Source organism: Myotis daubentonii, chromosome 17 (genome assembly GCF_963259705.1).
Source record: "Myotis daubentonii chromosome 17, mMyoDau2.1, whole genome shotgun sequence".
Lineage (NCBI taxonomy): Eukaryota > Metazoa > Chordata > Mammalia > Chiroptera > Vespertilionidae > Myotis > Myotis daubentonii.
Window position 1 is genome coordinate 28,915,734 of NC_081856.1, and position 21,527 is coordinate 28,937,260.

Genomic DNA, 21,527 nt, shown 5'->3' on the forward strand with positions numbered 1-21,527 from the left:
CAAATGCCTTGTATTTATTTAGCATTTGACTATTTAAAAAGTACTTGCAGGTTCATGTCTTTTTTTTTTTCTTTTAAATATATTTTTATTGAGTTCAGGGAGGAAGGGACAGGGAGAAAGAGATAGAAACATCAATGATGAGAGGAAATCATTGATTGGCTGCCTCCTGAATGCCCCCGAGTGGGGATCGAGCCCACACCCCAGGCATGTGCCCTTGAATTGGAATTGAATCCGGGATCCTTCAGTCCTAAGGTCGATGCTCTATCCACTGAACCAAACTGGCTAGAACCAGGTTCATGTCTTATTCGATCCTTAAAAAACTGATCAAATCTAATTTTTCCAGTTATTTATGTTAATCTTATTTTCCACTAGAATACTACATAACTATTTGAACCCAAGGAAATAATCCTTTATGAAGTCAGCATTAAATTATGCTCAAATATAGCTTCAAAATGTACATCATTTTTAAAAAGTAGCAAGCATCTGATCTAGCGTTGGTGTTGTGTTGTGTCAGGGATGAAGAAATGTGAAATAGCAGGTTCTGGTCACCTGGGAGGTCCCACAGGAGCAGGGGGCACAGAGAGCACTGAGGTAGGAGGGGCTGGACCAGGGGCAGATTCCAAGCCACAGGGGAGAGAGGGCCAAAGGCCCAGAAGTTTGGGAAAAATGTGAAATGTCCAACAAAATGCCAATTTGCCAATGAAGGCTTCATGCTTTTCATATCAATGCAAATAGTCCCTGTGTTTCACTCCGCGATTTCCTGTGATTATTACCACCTGCTCTAATGAGAAAGTACATTAGTTCAGATCCACTGAAGGGTGAGAACTGCCCTTCCTTCTATTTTCTAGCAGGTGTAGTTCTTGACATGTCTCAGGAAGACATAGCATCTCATTTAAGGTGTGGAATGTAGAAGGTCAAAGAGGATCTTGAATTTGTAATAACTAGTCTCAATTTGGGTCCTTCCTAGTCACTGGATTTAGTCAACAAATACGTATTGACTTCCACTTGGTAACAGGGATGGGGAATATATAAAATGCAGAGATAAATCTCAATTTTAAAGATCCAGGAATTTCATCTGGCCAGTGTGGTTCAGTGGTTGAGCATCAACCTATGAACAAGGAGGTCATGGTTCGATTCCCTGTCAGGTCACATGCTCAGGTTGCGGGCTCGATCCCTGGCGGAGGGTGGGGGGAGGTGGTGGTGGGGAGGTGCAGGAGGCAGCCGATCAAAGATTTTCTCTCATCATTGATATTTCTCTCTCGCTCCCTCTCCTTTCCTTTCTGAAATCAATAATATATATATATAATTTTTTTTTTTTAAAGATCCAAGTATTTCAATTCAGCTACTGGCCTACCCACAATCTATCCTTCCCTACCCTCATCTCTCTAGTTATTTCATGAGCAATTCTCTGAAAACCATTCAGGGCTGACTGAAGGAAAGGGCCAGGACCACACTTAAAAGAGCTTAGGGATCTTTAATCCCAAATTTCAGCACCACTGTTCTAGAACATGTCCTGCTACTAGTCCTGACAAACTATCAGATTTCTTCCTAGGGCAGCCACAGGGGGTCATGATGAGTCCTCACCCTGTGGCTGACAGGTGATCTAAATTCACTTTCTGAGAACATTTTCCAGCCAGTCATCTTTCTAACTTTGAAAATGGATCCACAGCACTTTATAGGATATTTTGTCACTTATTTGTATGTTTCAGTCAGTAAATTCAGCCCGAAGCACCAGTTGGGGAATAAGTGATCTGAAAGTCCATTTTACTAGGAACCCTCCTAGCTCAGCTGCTGTTCTGCCAATCACCCGGTCGTGTGCTTTTCCCTAGAAGAGTCGGAAAGAACAAGAACCAGTCTCCTGCTTTACCCTTGACTTGAAAATTCAAGGCTATTTTTGCTTGTGAGGAAAATCACTTCTGTCTAAATGTCAGCCTTCCTGCCTGTAATTACGACCTGACTTGGAAGACTTTGGAAGGACTGATTTGCTGCCAGTACATGAGGCTGATAAGCTCAAGTGCACAGACAGCTCCCCCAAAGTGTCCGGTTAAGCAACCCCAGGAAGCAGGCAGCAGGCCTCTGGGGTGGGGGAAGGGAGCAGAGAAGAGCTGTGGGACAGGCAGTAAGGTGAGGGTCAAGAGACACATGTTGTCTAAGTCTGGAGTTCATCACCCCTGCCTTGGGCAGTCCTTCCATTGCTTTGGATCTGATATCCCCATCCATAAAACACAGGGACCGAAGTAGATCATCTTTAAAGTGACTTTCGGAAGTTTCGTTCTGTTGGTGAAACAGATTATGGTGGTGAAGCCCTGACTCTGACATCAGATAGACTTGCCTTTGAGCCCACAATCTCTCTGTACTGCACGATCAATGACCTCAGAAAGCTTTATAACTTCACCCAAATCTTAGTTTCCCATAGAAGTCACAGGGATCACAACAACTACCTCACGGGGATTTTGTGAAAATTCCATGACAGCATATAGAAAATACTTAGCACAGTGCCTGGTTCATATATAATGTGTAAAACCTTAACTTTGCTAGATACACGTTCAGCTTGTTATTTTCCATCTTCAGAGAGAATTGGGGACGGTAGATCAGAATTGGGCACAAGTCTAAAAATACAGTTTTTAGAACCTGTATCCAAATTATGGATACTGAATTGGGTCAGGTGATACAAATCCACCCTGACCAGGCGTTGGCTCTGCAAGAACACACCGAGGAGGGTGAGACTTTGGAAAGGGCCTTACCAGACATGTGACATGCTTGCCTACAACAATCCAAGAGTACAGGCCAGTGGACAGTGAGGACACAGTTGCTGAGCAGCATGGGTCCTGTGTTTGGAGCGTATAAAGAATTTTCACAGACAGTATCTCATTTAATACTCTAATCACCCTGTGAGTTGGGTAGGACCGAGAAAAATTTTAAGTGATGCTTCATTTAAAAGAGCCAAGACTCAAACCAAATCTTCAGACGTGAAATTTAGTGCTGCTTCAATGCGGTACCTAACCCAACATAAATAATATCAATATTGTGATATTGGAAATAGGCAGTCAGGAAGGGCAATATTAATATTTATGCTATTGGTATGTATAAATTTCACAGAACCAATTTCGGAGAAAAAGATATGTGAGATGTAAGGAATAAGTTCAAAGAGGCACTTTTTGGTTTCATTGAGGGGCAAGGATTTAAAAACATTAATTGCCCCCAGTTAATTCTGAAAAGCAGGAAGTGCTCTGACCCGGTTGATGTGTATATCGCTCTTCTGTACCAAGCATTACTTTGATAACCTCTCATGCTCTCTTCTTTTCAAATTTCAGCAACTGGACCTTCATTCCTGCCCCAAGCCAATTGTTTTCATCATTCATTCCTTCCTGTCGGCTAAAATCACAAGACTGGGCCTGGTGGCCTGAACAGAGGGGCGACTCGCCTTTGAGGGAAGGAGGGCTGCCATGCCACCAGCAAGTGTGCCATCGATGTCGCATGCCACAGTCGGCTTTAGATCCCGGGAGCCCTGCGTAACTGTCCCAGACTCCTCCTGTCCATTTCACCAACTACAAGGAGGAATCCTAAGAAAACACCACAGGGAGCATCAGAATCAAACTGTCTTTTTAGAGCAGTAAACGGGTAAAGAGGAGAGGGTGGTTGGAAATACTCGGCGTAGCTTTTGACAATCAAGGACGTTCCAGTAGAACAGCATGTGCAGATCTTAATCACACCAGTTTCTAGGCAACTGGTTTACCCAGGTAAGCAAGGGCTGAATAGTAAGATGAGAAATGGACATTTTCCTCTCTCCTGTCCATTAATGACCCCATGTTTATTGTGATTTATCTCCTACTTCTGAGTTGACTTTCCATGGAAAGGAGAGAGAAGTACTTTAAATGGAAACCCACCTTTTAAGTATGAAGCACCTCTTACTTTTTCTTAGTGAATTATCTTTCGATGATATAGAAAGATGCTGAAGTGTTCCATTAGCATATGCTGAGCAGGAATTGAAGCCCCAGACACTGATCTGAGTGGTAAGCTGGTGGAAGCTGAGCCAGTGGAGACTGAAAGATGCTTAATTCTAGGCTGCACTCACACCAAGGTCTGCCATTGTAGAGCCAAGACTGGTAGCGTTATTTATAGAAAGCAAATTATGGATACTTTTTTTAACGATTGCCATTTGATATGTACATATCTATACAAGTCATGTGGGGTTAACTAATTATCATCATTCTGTGGTTTTCAGTGGAAGCACTGAGCAATTTATTGACCCTTGTTCCTGCCTGTGCTTGTATGCATGTATTTTTGAACCAGTAATAGAGCAGCCTCATATCATTCTGGATGATACTGGGTTTCACATATAGACCCAATGTTATAATCAAATCTATTGATAGCGTCCACAGCTCTTTCAGAATTCCAGGGAAATAATATAATGACCTGTTATTTTTCTACAAGAATATTTTCAGACACCACATAGCATATTACTGATCAAATGCTTTTATCTTTCAAAACAAATTAATTAAAAAGACACCTAATACTTGATTTAGGAGCCACTTTCCTCAAACCCTGAAAATAAGCTCTAGAATTTCTATAAGCATTTGTAACCTTTTTCCCCCATACAGTTTACATAGACAAATAGTCTGGGTTAGATATGTGTGTGTGTTTTTTCAAAGTTGTATTTTGGCAAATACCTATCCTATGCAAAGAGCTTTAAAAAGTGGAAACTGTTAAAGGAATGTGATTTGCTCACTCAGACATAAGTGTTTATTCATTTGCAAAATTTTATTTTAGATCAGCGCTTCCCCAATATGTATCGTGTCACACTAGTTCCAAGGGGCATTGAGTGGTGTTTTGTGGGGGTGGCACTAAGAGGCTGGGAATAAAAAATGTTTGTTAAATATGGAGTTAAGAAAAGTTAAACAGATTGCAGGCCTCCTCGGAGACTTCAATTTACATTGCAGTTCTCCAAGGGGGATCCATGTGCCATTCCCTACATTTGCCTACAGAACTCCTTTCTAACAGAGCATCTTGGGAAGTTTGTGTTACAAAAACAACAAAAACAAAAACAAAAACAAAAACAAAACACAGGACATCCTGGATAGCTCTTGTTGAAAGGAAAAAACAAACAAACAAAAACAACTGTGGAAAATACAGTTTTAGAACCTAGATGATTTTTTTTTTTTTTTGGTTTCTTATTTTAAAATGCTGAAGAGTGTCAAGTCCCAGGCTGACTATTGTAAGAAAAGCTTTGATGCATTTGTAAATTATACTGCACTCTTTCATTATATATTTTCAAAATCACTGGAATGTTGTTATACAAGAGAATTATACTTGTGATTGTAAATAACGTGTTAAATTACATATATTAATGCCAATAGTTTAATTCAACAATATGTAATCTAAGGTGCTCAGTAGTATATGAAGTATGAGTTACTCATAATTAAGTTGCAAAGATCCTATTATATATTTATAGACAAAGTAAAATGATCACAATTACAAATATGATTTCTTCATCACTTAAGTTTTGGACTGATTAATATCTGGGTGGGGAATCAACAGAAACTACATTCTCTGCATTTATAAAAACTTAATATATTTATATTTTAGAAAAAATATATTTGAATAAAATTAATGCATTTTCTGAATTAAAATGTGTTATGAGCAAGAAATAGAAAATTTTACTAAGAGAATTGTATATATGAATCATTTTATTTTCTTCCAAGTTAGTGTATCATATCAGAGTGGCTATGATGAATCAATTCCAAACACTCATTTTTTTCTCATTCTGAATTCAAATTACGACTTTACAGTGTAGATCATAATCTTGTCTTGATGTGTGTTATGAGTGTTGTGAATGACAAACTCATACATCTGGATCATGCCTGGTATAATCAAATCAATCAACTGAGTCATTTTGATGAATTTGTCTCTGCCCGGCTTGTTCTGTGCTCAGTCTGTTTCTTATGTGAATCAATGAATTATTAAATTCGCAATGTTTGTCCCTTTAAGGGCAAACCAGCAGGAAAGAGGGATGTTTAACTGTACTTAGTGGGAAGCTACCCATTTGTTAGAGATGTGCTTAGGTGACATACCTTTAAACCATCCCAGAGGCATTTAAAGGCCAGCAGGAATATAGGTACCAATATTTATTTTTTCTGACTTGAACTAAGTAGGAGAAACAAAACCGTAAACCTATTAAAAAATACCCAAGCAGAGGCCAATTAATTCTATCAGTTGATGGAAGTAAAAGGCTGAAAAATGCATGCTCCTTTGTTTAGAAACTTATTGACCCTTCTTGGTTGATTTCAGAAGGAATGATCATAATGGTCAGAAGCACTCTCCCAAAATTAATGTGCAGGGCCTCTCTGGCCATTGTTTTACAAATATCAGATATTCCATCTTCAGGGGATTGGAGTGGGGTGGCGTGAGGGAGTAGTTTTGAATGTACCTTGAGTTTTTAAAAAATGTGCCTATGTTTATAACACAATGGATATCATGTAAAATTTATGTATGAGTTAAATAAATATTCACCTCTGAATATGGTAGACTGGCTGGTGGTCTCATGATAGCCACAGAGGGATATGGTCTTGTGTAAACACAGCTTATTCTCTTCCTAACAGGGCCTTTAGAAGGTGCTGATGGATATAGGGATGCCAATAGCAATGGGCTTTTGATTTTGTGTATAGTTTCAGGATGGGTCTTCACCTGAACTTAAGTTTTCATGGAATTCCCCCAGGCTCCTAATACTTGAAATCTGTCATGCTAGAACTTGGTTTGTGTTTAAATTGCTTGTATTAAATGTAACAGGCTGGGGTTGAGAAGTCATTTTATTATTTGATAATTTAGTAATATGGAGATTACATCTAGAACTGTAGAATCTCAGTTTTGAAGAGACTTTGGAAGTCATCAAGCATATTATTGCCCAACGTTTATGTATAGTTTTAGCATTTTAGAGTACATGATTTTCTAGTAATATAGCAACACAGCAAATATACATAAACATGAATATAAACCAGTTAAAAATTTTAAAGTTTGTACCACCTAAAGTCATCCCAAATACACTATGGTCGAGGTACTACATTTTCCTAAATGTTAACCTTGTATAGTATTCCAGTAAACTCAGAAATTTCTTCCTGAACATACCTTGTGGTTGTTTATTCCACTGGAAATAAAAATTTTCCAGCTCTGGGCAGGGAGCTCCTTATCTCCAAGGCAGGTTGCTCCACTGGCCACAGTGCTTAGAAAGTTCTTTCATACTGAGAGTAAAACTTAATGTCTGCCTACCTTTCACTTGTTACCCTGTTCTACCCTAGAAAGTCCAATCTTTCTCACATGAGTGTCTTATGTAAAAAGACAATTTAAAGCAGGTGACTACTAGGTAATATAAAATGATCTGAAAATGGCTTTATAATTCCTTGTTTTCATCTTTAAAATACCAACTGGCCAAGATTCTATAATTCCTGGTAGAAAGTCATGGGAAAACAAACAATTATATCCACCATCAGCTGGTGTATATATATAGGATGTCCCCCAAAACATGTGTACACACACTTTGAATAACTATAAAGGCAGCATTTATTAAAATACATTTCATTTTCAAAACTGAACTGTTAAAGTATTGTATACATCATTTGGGACACCTATATTTAGCAATAATTTGAAGGGCAATTTGGTAATATATATAAAAATTTAAAAATACATGTACCTTTGAGACTTTATCCTAGAGATACACGTGTACACATACTAATGTGTAAGGATCATCTTTGCAGCATTGTTTGTAATGAGAAGCTGAAAAGGTCAATGTGACCATCAAGAACTAAATAATACATCCTGGCCGACCAATGCACTAGAATATTGTGCGACTGTTACAAAGAACGGCCTAAATGCTAATGTGGATGAAATGTGTAAATGCAACTCGTGCAAAATACAGATATAAATATATTATAGATATTCTGTTTGTTTCTTAAAAAGTGGTCCTCAGGAGGAGCGGCACTGCTGGGGTGCGTGGAAATCTGTGCTAGTGTTTTGTTGTCACAATGACTGGGGAGAAGGGACACTATTGGTATTTACTGAACAAAAGCCAGAGTTGGCAGACTTTCTGCCTCTGATGACAGTCCCTGCATCCAATGGAACTACTCCCCACATAATTTTTGTGTCCTGAATTATTCATCCAGGTGAAAATCATGTTTACAATGACTGGAACCTAGACCCTGACTACAGTTTACATGGAAAAGCATTATTTTTTATCTGACTCAACATATTCTGAGTTTTCTAGATATGCAATTTCCACGTATATGGAAGGTTGTATTTTTGTTTTGTTCAGGGCATTTTATAAATCATTTTATAAAAACAAGTCACAGGCAGCAAGTGTGAACATGGTACTTGAGTCACCAAAATAAGACCCCTGACTACTTTTTTTTATCTGTGCCTCATTCATGCTGAACCCAGGTGAAAGTCAACTATTCAGTGACTTCATTTTGTCTCAGTATAGCTGCACTCCAGCACCTCCATGTTGAAATGCATATACTTTATTATCATGCTTTCCTTTTCTAAAATGTCTTTACAGTCAGGGGATATCAATCAAAGAATCCTGACTGCATGTCGGTTCTGTATCTGTACTATGCAAACACTGTGTATCTCCTCAGACACACTCCATGCCATCATATAGTCGACGCTGAGCTGCTTACTTAAGGTTAGGCACTACCAGCTCTGCTTGAACTAAGTGTTTCTGCCCCTCAGAGCCAACTGTTTGCCTGGAAACGCAGCCTCCCCTAACTCTCCCCTTGGCTGCTGCCAGGTCGCCAGGCTAAGGAGATGCATACTTGAATTTCTGTTTTCTGTCATCAATTCCAGATTTGGATGGTAGGGCACACTGCAGGGCATAAGAAAAGTACCCTGAATATCTGCTAAGACAGTGGTTCTCAACCTTTTGGCCCTTTAAATACAGTTTCTCATGTTGTGACCCCAACCATAAAATTATTTTTGTTGCTACTTCATAACTGTAATGTTGCTACTGTTATGAATCGTAATGTAAATATCTGATATGCAGGATGGTCTTAGGTGACCCCTGTGAAAGGGTCGTTCGACCGCCAAAGGGGTCGCGACCCACAGGTTGAGAACCGCTGTGCTAAGGTAATGACCTGAACCACACAGGACTGTAGGGGATTGAAACGTTTGTGGGCCAAACAGGAGTTAATAATAGGCAGGAGCTGAGCATATAAAATAATCCTCTTCCTGCTCCCTCCTGTGTACTTCTGAGACATGGTTTCTCCATAGACTCTATATCCTGAGAGACATCCCTTGTGACTGAGAAGACCCCTGATGGGTGACTGGCTGTCTCTTTGGGCCTCATGAAGCAGTGTCCAGAGCAGGAATGGATCACCTCCCTTGATGCCCTATTCTTCACTCTCAGTGCCCTGGAATTGGGCCTCTTAAAGCATCAGCACTTCATCCCTGCTTCAACTTTGGTTTTCTAGGGAGCTTGGCCAGAGACTTTTATTAATTTTACCTTGGCACCAAAGGGGACATTAAAAAAACTTTTTATAAAAGGGAGCCCACTGTATGGGAAAACAAATTTGGCAATGATACATCTGATAAAGGGTTTATATCCAAAATATATAAGGAACTCATACAACTTAACAAAAGGAAGATAAACAATCCAATAAAAAAATGGGCAAAGGACCTAAGACACTCTCCAAAAAGGACATACAGATGGCCAAGAGACATATGAAAATATGCTCAAAGTCACTGATCATCAGAGAGATGCAAATTAAAATAACAATGAGGTATCACCTCACACCTATCAGAATGGTTACCATCAACAAATGACAAGTGCTGGCAAGGATGTGGAAAAAAGGGAACCCTAGTACACTGCTGGTGGGAATGCAGACTGGTGCAGCCACTATGGAAAACAATATGGCGTTTCCTCAAAAAATTAAATAGGGAACTGCCATTTGACCCAGTGATCCACTGCTAGGAATATATCCTAAGAAACCCGAAACACCAATCAGAAAGAATGTATGCACCCCTGTGTTCATAACAGCACAATTTACAATAGCTAAGATCTGGAAACAACCCAAATGCCCATCAGTAGATGAGTGGATAAAAGAGCTGTGGTACATTTATACCATGGAATACTATGCAGCAATAAAAAGGAAGATTCTCTTACCTTTTGAGACAGCATGGAGGTACCTAGAGAATATCATGCTAAGTGAGATAAGTCAGTCTGAGAAAGACAAGTATCACATGATCTCACTCATATGTGGAATCTAAGTAACAAAATAAACAGATGAACAGAATGGATCCAGAGACACGGAAGCATGGAACAGTGTGGAACCTTGGAGGGAAGGCAGGGGAGGGTGGGTAGGTGGAAGGTAGTCAACCAAAGACCTTGTATGCATATATGCAAAACCCATGGACACAGACAATGGGTGGTGAAGGCCTGGGGCAGGAGTGGGGAGAATTGGAGGGAGATCTATGGGGGGGAAGAAGGGGACATATGTAATACTTCCAACAATAAAGAATTATTTTAAAAAAATATTTCTCATAAAAGGCATCGTGGGTTTTCTCAGTGCTGAAAAAAAAATGGACACATAATAATATGCTTGTACTTGTATAAAATGCCTAGAAAGATACATTAAAAAGCCCTCTTATTATCAGTTATTGCTATAAAATGGGACCAGGACCTTGAGTATGACCTTAATACCCCCCCATATTACATAAACTTATTAAATGTGCATTTTAAAATTCTCTTTTGAAGGTTTTTTTAGGGGTAAATATTCTGATAATGGTGAATAATGTTTTTTAAAAATATATTTTATTGATTTTTTACAGAGAGGAAGGGAGAGGGAGAGAGAGAGTTAGAAACATCAATGAGAGAGAAACATCGATCAGCTGCCTCCTGCACACCCCCTACTGGGGATGTGCCTGCAACCAGGGTACATGCCCTTGACTGAAATCGAACCTGGGACCCCTCAGTCTGCAGGCCGACGCTCTATCCTCTGAGCCAAACCAGTTAGGGCAGTGAATAATGTTTTTAAGTTGTTTATAAAATCCTGAGTAATAGTACTATTTGTAAATATGGCCCGAAATTAATGACCATGTCACCTGTTGCCTTCTAAATCGTGCTTTGATTTCACAAGGGAAAGCAAGTCTAATACCTCATTAACTGACTGAACCATGTCCATGTAGGGTATGGAATCCCACTTGTATGATAACAGACAAGCAGTAGGAACCTCTATTTTTTTTAAAAAAAATATATATTTTATTGATTCTTTACAGAGAGGAAGGGAGAGGGATAGAGAGTTAGAAACATTGATGAGAGAGAAACATCGATCAGCCGCCTCCTGCACACCTCCCACTGAGGATGTGCCCGCAACCAAGGTACATGCCCTTGACCAGAATCAAACCCGGGACCCTTCAGTTCGCAGGCTGACGCCCTATCCACTGAGCCAAACCAGTCAGGGCAGGAACCTCTATTTTTGCCTTTTATCCTCTAGTCATCTTTTTCTTGGACATAAATAAGATATTTTTTTGGAAGAGTGTTAGACTTGATACAGAAAACATTGCTCAGTGTCAAAGCAAGAGTAGAACAGAGGTGGAGGATGGTGAAAAATGACTCCCAAAGGGGACAAGAGTGGGAACTGACGCTCAACCAGCCAATCCACTGAGGAGGAGGCATCCCTGGATGAGGCCTCTAACCCTGACTCCAATCGCAGAGGCGGAGCCCATTGGCCTGATGGCTGCAGTTCTGCCTTGGCTTGGACCAGGGCCTGGGAATGTTGGGAAAAAACACAGTCCTTTGTTCTCTTCAAGAAACAAAGCCAATTATATTTTCAGCAACTTTCAACTATAATTCTTTGGATGAATAAAGCCTATTTCCTCCCAAGAACTCAAAGGCAACGTCCAAGAAAGACCCTCATTTCATGCCTCATTAATTGCTGCTTCTCTGCTTTGTAATCCTCACCTGCACAATGGGCGAAGGAACTGCTTCCTCTGCAAGTTTTCTGGGTCTCACGAGAAAGGCAAATCCAGTCCAAAAAGCAGCTTTCTTTTTTCTGCACGTAGGGCCTTCAAACTAAAGCCTTCATAAATGACGTTTTTGCAACTTTCCTTCTTGCACTTGGCCTCTCAGTGAATTCTTCAATGTGAACGGAACTTCATGTTTATACAAAACAAATGACTGCACAACCTGGTGGCTTACAACACAGCAACGTATTATGTCTCACTATTCTGTGGGTTGGTTAGGCAGTTCCTTGCTGGCTTTGCCGGGCTCACTCACGTGGCTGTATTTACCTGTGCACTCTGTTGGACTGGAAGGTCCCAAATGCCTCACCCACTGTCCTACAGCTGGTGGTGACTGTGAGATGGGCACCTCGGTTCTCTTCTGGCCCCTCGTCGTCAGGTAGGCTAAACCAGTCCCTTATGAGAATCCCTTACAGTCAGGGTCAGATTCTAGAAGAGCAAACCAGAAGCTGCAAGGTCCTTGAGCTGCAAGGTTCCAGCTCACACCATGTCACTTATGCTACCATATATAGTCAAAGCAAGTCACATTGCCAGCCCAGATGCAAGGATTAGGGGAAGAGACTCCATCGCCTCACTGGAGAAGCCCAAAGCTTTGAGGTCACATTTAACCTACCACATTCCACTCTTGGCCACAATTATTTTCATTCTCTTACATGCAAAATATGCTCATTTCCTCCCAATATGGGCCAAAATCCAGTATTCTGTGACTTTCATCTGGTCCAGATAGGGATGAGACTTCCCAGGGTGCAGCTTTATAAAATACAGAACATCGTGACCGAATTAACTAATTAAACTAGTTAACTGGCATTTATATATCAAACATATGATGCTGAGGGAGGGACAGGATAACTACAGCAGATACTTCCTTTCATTAAGGACTTGTCACTAGTCCATAGTAATTCTGAAACCCAACTAGGCACTGCCATCCGTTCACACGGTCAAAGGCAGGGAACATGAATCAGGATTCATTTCTGGTACCTGGGAATGGTATCCTAGTCCATTGTGGGTTCTTGGCTACGACTTTCTAAAAAGTCTTCTTTCTATAAGAAATAGTCACTGTTTACAACTAAACGTTTTTCTCATCCTGCTCCTTCCTATTGAAATTTGGTGGCCAGGGGACTTCTTTCCATTGTGATACAAATTCCTTAAAACTTTATGGACTTTCTGTTGTGATGAAAATTCAAGGAAGAAAGTATAGTTTTTTCAATAAATACTGCTGACAACTGGATATCTATATGCAAAAGAATAAAGGTGGATCCTTTCCTCACACCATAAACAAAAATTAACTGAAAATGCATCATAAACCTAAATATAAGAAAACTATAAAGTGAGAAGACAACCCACAGAGCTGAAGGAAATATCTGTAAATCATACATCTGATAAGGGACTAGAATCTAGAATATATAAAGAACTCTTATAATTCAACAAAAATACAAATAATCCAATTAAAAAATGGTCAAAGAATTTGAGTAGACATTTCTCCCAAGATATATAAATGGTCAATAAGCACATGACAATATGCTCAACATCATTAGTTATCATGGAAATGCAAATCAAAACCATGAGATACAACTTCACACTTCATATCAGTTGTCATATTGTTTAAATCATTAAATAGGTCTTAATAAAGGGTTATATAACCACACCTTTGGTGTGACTGTTTTTCTGAGGCTAGTTCTTACTTTGAGAATCTTTTGCCATTGGAGATATTGGAAATGGGAAACCATTTTACTTCCCAATCCAGAATTTCCTAAGCCCTTAAGTATCTTTTTAAAAATCTGTTAAAAGCCCTAGCCAGTTTTGCTCAGTGGATAGAGCATCAGCCTGTGGACTGAAGTTTCCCAGATTTGATTCTAGTCAAGGGCACGTACCTCAGTTGTAGGCTCCTCCCTGGCCCAGACCTTGGTTGGGGGCACCTGCAGGAGGCAACCAATCCATGTGCTTCTCTCACATTGATATTTCTCTCTGTCTTTCCTTCTCTCTTCCACTCTCTCCAAAAATCAATGGAAAAATATCCTTGGGTGAGGATTTTAAAAAAAAAATCTGCTAAAAGACAGAACAGTTCCTTCTTTAGCTCATCTATCTTTTCTATACCCTATTATATTCACCTAAATAAACAAAAATGGCCCTCTGACACTTTTAACATTCCACCTGAGATACCCTTAACTGATTCATGAGTCCATTAGATATAAGTTCTCTTTTCTAGGTTATACAAGCCACAGTTTTGCCAAATGTATTACCACTACATAACATGGCTGAGCTAGCTGTGCTCTGTGGTGCTCTCTTTTCCAAGAAAAAGGTCTCATTCCAAACTTAGAATTTTATTTTATTTATTTTTTAAGCTTATTTTATTTATTTATTTTAGTACCAAACTTAGAATTTTAAAGAGTGTGAGCTTTCAGCATTATTTCCAGCACCAGTAAATAACTCCCTAGAGAAGCTGATGTCTAAGCTAAGCCTATACTCTCTCTCCCATGCACCTTTCAAGGGCCCTCTCCTGCTTACCTTATATAAAGGGCAGTTGGGTTCCACCCCTGAAGCACAGCCCCAAAGCATGTGCAGCTGTACTTCTTCCAGTTTTAGCTTTCACCAAGTGGTGTTTGCCAGATTCTTGCTTAATGCCCTCTCAGGGTCAAAATAACACCATCGACAAAATGACAACCAGCTAATACCCTTAATAGATAAGAAAGAACCCTTACAAGCCAGTGAGAAAAATAAAAAAGAGCAATTAAAGAGTGGTATATATATATCTTTTTTTTTTTAATGTGCCTCTGTACACCTATTTTCAGTCACCAGTAAAGGAAACAGGGGCTCTGCTGGTGGGTATGCAAAGTGATCTCTTAGAAAGGCAATTTGGAAATATTTACCTAAAATCTTACGACCCACAAAACCCACTCTTAAAAAAGTTATACTAAAGAAATACCAATGATGTAGTAGGAAGATTCATTAAAGTTTTATTTATAATAGAAAAAAATGAGTCTATGTTTTCAACAACAAGGGACTAATTAAACAAATTTTGGTTCATTTGTATTATGCAGTTTTTAAAATAATATATGATATAAAATTCATGACACTTTGTTAAGTGAAAAGCAGACTATAAATTAACATAACACATATAAACACACATACACACATACAGATGACCCCAATTTTGAAAAGGTTTTTAAAATAATTGCATATAATATTAACAGAGGCTACACAGATAAATGGGGGCAATGTTGGAATTTATTTCACTCTTCTTTGTATTTTCTATATTTTTCCAGATCTTCTACAATGAGGAAAAGTATTTTTTCTGGGAATCTGTATTGAGTCACCTTTGCTATATCTTATTTTCACAATTTTTGCCCATTCTTTTTTGATCCTAAATAAACATTAGTACTAGCCCCAGTGGTGGCGCTGGAGCAGGGTAAGGGGAGATGGCTAATTGTTCGAGTTTTTTTGGCAATACTTTCTAAATCAGAAGCTGTCCAATAAATTATGCTGTTGAAACACATGAGAAAAGTCATTTGCACTCTCTTACTTGGGGCTCAATAATTTAAATAGACCTAAGAAAAAAAACATTTACTAAGAAGTAAAGAAACATCTTTTTCTATTTATTGGAATAATTAAATAACCAACAGTAAAAATTTCAAAATATATATACAAATATTAACTTTAAAAATTTAAAATATAATGAAACTATAATATATATATATATATATATAATTAAAAATAGATTAACTGAGCATCCTCAAAACTATATAAATATGGGATTATTTATGAAATTCTTTACAGATGTAACATCTATTATTTGAATAAAGTCTGAAATTTGTTTATAATGTTCAAAATAAGAGAGGAAGTAGTGAGTAATAGCTTGCCCTATTAACAATTGTCCAAGGAGAATGATTCTGTTATTTTTTGCTTGTCTTTTCTAATACCCATTCAATCACCTAGAGGGAGAAGAAAATATGGTTATGGTTCATTTCTATTAAAAATATAAGTAATAGAAAAAGATACTGTTAAAACTTCAAAAGACTATAGTAGAAATTTTAAAAGAAAAAGTAACATGTCACAGTCTCAAAACCTGTTTTATCTTAAGAACACGTTTTATTTTCCAACTGGAGAGCACGTTTTGCTTGACTTCTACTGCAGAGTATAATAACTTCCCACGGAAGCAAATGTAGATTCTGCTCTATTTCTCACCTTTATTTTAAAATGTTTCAGCCCTAACTGGTGTGGTTCAGTGGTTAGGGCATAGGCCTACAACTGAAGGGTCCCGGGTTTGATTCCGGTCAAGGGCACATGCCTGGGTTGCGGGCTCGATCCCCAATAGGGGGTGAGCAGGAGGCAGCCAATCAATGATTCTCTCTCATCATTGATGTTTCTATCTCTCTCTCCCTCTCCCTTACTCTCTGAAATCAATAAAAATATATTAAAAAAAAAAAAAAGAGTGTAAAGAGGAAAAAGGTCCCTTTGCCATGAGAGACTTAAAAAAAAAATGTTTCAAACGTTTTCAAAGGGTCACTAGAAAGAAATCAAACCAAACTTTTCAATCAATGAACCAAAATGGATTAATTTTTCCAGCTCTTTGGATGATTTATTTAAAAATTTTCCTTTCTTAGCATCATTATAGAAACTCTTGTTCACAGAGCAACCTGCTGGCCAACATCTATTACTAAGTATTTCAAAGAGTGTCCTTACTGTATAGACAACAGCGTCAAAGCTACTTTCCAATACAACAGAAATTTGACTGAATGTAGTTTTGTGGGAATAAATGATTTACCTGTACAGCATTGTTGTTTGCAGTTTTCTTCATTTCTTCAAATAGACCCCTTGAAGTTTTAAGATCCTAAACATAACAAAATACATACAGCATTTTACAACTTGCACATTAACTTACAGAGGACAGTCATTAGTAAATAACCTTGAGATTATCCTTTGTTTTGACATCTCTTGTGTGAGAAGCATTCCTTTAAAATCTGCTAATCCTTGGCTACCCAGTCATCTTCAAAAAGAGATACTGAAAATCTTACTGGAAGCTCTGTCTTGTGTGTAGTTTATTCACTGGTGTCTTTACACAGTAGGGTGATTGGGGGCCAGTTGGCTTTTTTTAAAATGCAGCCTCTGACTCTTTTTTCTCCAGAGACTATTTCCTGCCCAGTCAGGGGTGGGGAAGAAAACTAGAAGAAATAGACCTTGTAGTTAGCACTGTGAGAGAGGGACACTGAGCAAGTTGAAGGTTCCCCAGCTCCCTTTGTAGAACTTGACTGAATTCCCCTGCTTTCCATGAGAGCTGGTGTCTTCGAGTCTGAGCAGGTCAGAGACGGTGGCAGCTGAATTGGTTTGTGTCTCACTGGTATTCTACTAGGCGGGCATTTAGGTCATAAATTCATTTGCTCATCTACACCACACTTCCATTTGCTTTGTTCAACAATCTACAGAAAAACATGTCTACATTTTTTCTTTCCTCTTTTCTTGGGTTTTTGTACTTGAATACTATCTATCTATCTTGAGAGATTTTAGGAAGAAGGTGAATTTAATACATGTGGTCAATAGGCAGTTTTAAATATTTCTTGAGGCTTATTATCAACTTAATCAAAGGCTTATGAGAGAAATACTGAGGACACCAATTAAAATGTGGTTTTGTATATATGAGGACTAAAATCAAATAAATTGAAATATTTTAGCTCCGTTTTTTCTACCTGCACTTTTAAAAGAATCTGGCAACAAGTTATAAGCAATCGGTATGAGAAATACCCACTAACCATTATTTCAAATAGGAACATGAGAACGTGACCTCCATTTTACCATTAGTAGAGGAGAGACCGTACCTTAAGGTAGAACTTCGAGATCTCAAAGAGACGCTGACTGCAGGCTGTGAAGCACTCGTGCGCCTCGGTGATACTGTGCTTCTTCAGGGTTTCAGTAACCACTTCTTTCAACATCTTCAATAGAACATAAGACACGACTAATATTTTGTGGAAAAGGTACAAACGTTACTTCAGCTTTGAAGCTAAATTCTATACAATACACAATCATGTAGCCATGCTAACGGCAAAACTGAGAAGAAAAGAGATCTGAAATGTCTACAAAGTCACACATGTCACAGGATACTATCTGTTAGCAAGAAGTGACTGGAATATCTTGAGAGGAATTAAAATCGTGGCTATTGGATTGAAATCTGAGTGTAGGAGCTATACACAACAGAGTATTTATTTTTTTATTGGAAAATTTTAAACACTGAAAAATAGAGAGAAGGTTTTATAACACATCTCTATCTCAATACATCTATCAACCACTATCAAGGAGGATCAATCTGTGGCTAATTTTGTTTCATTTACCAGCCACCCACTTTCCCATTACCCTTCTTGCACTAGATTATTTTAAAGTAAATTATAGATACCATTTCATTTCATTCATAAAAATTTTAGGCATACATTTGAAATGAATCAAAGGAATTTCTTGCCATATAGAATTAAGAGAGAGAGGAAATAAACTGTTACCCGTGTATGTTTCTGTGACCTTGACTCCTTAGTTTGCCTCAGTGCCTTTGATTCATGCACACTTTTTTGACCTGAACTGGCCTTTGTAGTGACTCTTGGAGTTTTATAGCTATGAACAGGAACAGATGGACAAGTCATAGATAATGCTCTCTCAGGCTGTGGCTTTTTGGATGTCACTGCATGGTGGTGATGATTTGTATTGCCACTCATCTGAGAAAGAAGAGAATCTGAACTTTCAGATTTCACAAGTCTATTGTGGGGGAAAATATCAAAAACATAGATTAAGTGAATCAACAATGAAGTCCATTTTCTGTCTTAAATGTTACAGCTATATCATTTGAAACATAAACCCAAGAAAAGCAAACAAAATTTCTTGCTACTACTGCCTTAAATAAGCAATCAACATCATATTATACAGTTGCTCCTAGTTCTTCAAATGAGTGACTAAAACACAGAATTTCAGCAATATTACTATTGCCCTCCCCATGAATTCACAATTTCTCACATAAATCAGCTAGGGAATGCCTGGTGGTGCTACTTATAGACTCAATACTTATTTGTTAAGTACTTATACTTTTTTATTAAATAACTAGAGGCCTGGTGCACAAAAATTTGTGCACTCAGGGGGAAGGGGGACCCCTCAGCTTGGCCTGTGCCCTCTCGCAGTCTGGGACCCCTCGGGAGATAACGACCTGCTGGCTTAGGCCTGCTCTCGGGTGGCAGAGGGCAGGCCCAATCCCTAGGTGCAGCCCCTGGTCGGGCTCAGAGCAGGGCTGATTGGGGAGTTGGGGCACCGCCCCGTGTCATGCACAGAGCAGGGCGGATCGGGAGGTTGCGATGCCACCCTCAGGGTAGGGCCGATTGGGGGGTTGGGGCACTGCCCCCTGTCACACTCAAGGCAGGGTCGATGGGGAGGTTGCGGCACCACCCCCTGTCAAGCACCAAGCAGGGCCAATCCGGGGGTTGGGGCGCTGCCCCCTGTCACGCACAGAGCAGGGCCCATCAGGGGGGTTGGGGCTCCTTACCCTGTTACGCACAGAGCAGGGTCGGGGGCTCCTTACCCTGTCACGCACAGAGCAGGGCCCATCAGGGGGTTGGGGAGCTCCCCCCTGTCACGCACAGAGCAGGGCCCATCAGGGGGTTGAGGAGCTCCCCCGTCACTCACAGAGTAGGGCCGATAGGGGAGTTGGGGCACCGCCCCCTGTCACACACAGAGCAGGGCCTGTGTGTGGCTGGGGGGGGGGGGGCGGGGGTTTGGGGCGCCGCCCTCTATCACCCACAGAGGAGGGCCGATCAGGGGGTTGGGGCGCCGCCACTGTCACACTCAGGGCAGGGCCAATGGGGAGGTTATGGTTCTACCCCATCACACACAGAGCAGGGCCCGTGGGGGGGGGGGGGTTGGGGCGCTGCACCCTGTCACACACAGAGCAGGGCCAATCAGGGGGTTGGGGCGCCACACCCTGTCACACACAGAGCCGCAGGGCGATCAGGGGGTTGGGGAGCTCCCCCGTATCAGGCACAGAGCAGGGCTGATCAGGAGGTAGGGGCGCCTTCCCCTGTCAGGAACAGAGCAGGGCAGATAGGGAGGTTGTGGCCCCGCCCCCTGTCACACACAGAGCCGCAGGGCGATCATGGGGTTTGGGCGGTGCCCCCTGTCACGCTGATCCCGGTGCCAGGAGGCCTCGGGGCTCCGCTGATCCCGGTGCTGGGAGGCATATTACCCTTTTACTATATAGGATAGAGGCCTGGTGCACGGGTGGGTGCCGGCTGGTTTGCCCTGAAGGGTGTCCTGGATCAGGGTGGGGGTCCCCACTGGTGTGCCTGGCCAGCCTGGGTGAGGGGATGATGGCTGTTTGCAGCTGGTCGCACACCCTTCAGGGTGGGGGTCCCCACTGGGGTGCCTGGCCAGTCTGGGTGAGGGGCTGAGGGCTGTTTTCAGGCCGACTGAAGCTCCCAACTGCTCCTTTCTTTCTTTCTTTTTTTTTATTCTGGGCCAGCTTTAGCTCTGGCTCCAGCTCTGAGGCTTCTGCTGCTGAAAGAAGGTATCTGGTTTGTTTCGGTTCTATAATCGAAACACTGTATAACTCCAGCTCTGAGATCCCGGGCTCACTGAAAGCAGGTTTCTGGGGTTTTGTTTAGCTTCTATATTTGTTACAATGTTTCTTAAACTGCAAGCTCAGAGGCCAGCAAGGCAGGCAGGGAACGTTGGAGTCCTCCGTCACTGAAGCAAGCAAGCCTCATGTTAGTTTCAAGCTGCCTGGCTGCCGGCGCCATCTTGGCTGGCAGTTAATTTGCATATCGCCCTGATTAGCCAATGGGAAGGGTAGCGGCCGTACGCTAATTACCATGTTTCTCTTTTATTAGATAGGATTTTGCCAAAGAAACCATAACCTATGGTTTGGTTTCTATGTACATATGCAACTATCTGTGCAAAATAAGTGTTAAAACAAATACAAATAAAACTGACTCTTGCTTTAACCTTTCTAAATGCTTCAATTTCCTTTTACAAGGCAGGGTCTCATAGTTTTCAATTCTGCTATCTGATAGGCCACAATATACTTTGTTTCTGGAACCCGTCAGAAATAGAACACTGTCACAAAATACAGTATCCTAAATGAACTTGCTTTTTAGCTTTGGCAGGTATAAAAAGGACCATGAATTTTTAAAGTCCTCATAAAAATAATTTAGTTATTTTACATCAGAGAAATAGTGTTCTAACATTATTATTGTTCAAAAAGAAGATTTGAACGTTTCACTTTTACATTATTTCATACTTTTTGAAAGATTAAAAAACAATAATTTAAGACTTGCTTTAGATGCCAAAGACCTAAAGTTGACAAAGATTCTGAAGATAAATTCAAGTATTTGACTATTTATTCAGCTAACAAAAAAAGTATCCAGAAAAGTTTTACATAATGCATTATTATATTATGTAGGCTTTAAATCTTTATTTATATGAAGCAACTGGTATTTATTTATTTGAGAGAGGGAGATGGAAACATCCATTTGCTGTTTCACTTATTTATGCATTCATTAGTTGAT

At 40.1% G+C, this 21,527-nt stretch overlaps 2 protein-coding genes across 2 annotated transcripts in view; one reads left to right on the top strand and one right to left on the bottom strand.

Moving 5' to 3' along the window:
- The window catches only part of SNTB1 (syntrophin beta 1), a 196,726-nt gene extending 189,934 nt beyond the window's left edge, over positions 1-6,792 (top strand). The window contains exon 8 of the mRNA XM_059671804.1: positions 3,315-6,792. Coding sequence (XP_059527787.1) covers positions 3,315-3,407 — 93 coding nt within the window. The 3' untranslated portion in view covers positions 3,408-6,792. The remainder of the gene's footprint in view (positions 1-3,314) is intronic.
- An 8,148-nt stretch (positions 6,793-14,940) lies between these two features.
- Positions 14,941-21,527, bottom strand: part of MTBP (MDM2 binding protein) — a 53,401-nt gene continuing 46,814 nt past the window's right edge. Inside the window, exons 19-22 of the mRNA XM_059671805.1 lie at positions 18,486-18,735; positions 17,814-17,927; positions 16,766-16,831; positions 14,941-15,932 (exon numbers count right to left, since the gene is read on the bottom strand). Coding sequence (XP_059527788.1) covers positions 15,894-15,932; positions 16,766-16,831; positions 17,814-17,927; positions 18,486-18,735 — 469 coding nt within the window. The 3' untranslated portion in view covers positions 14,941-15,893. The remainder of the gene's footprint in view (positions 15,933-16,765; positions 16,832-17,813; positions 17,928-18,485; positions 18,736-21,527) is intronic.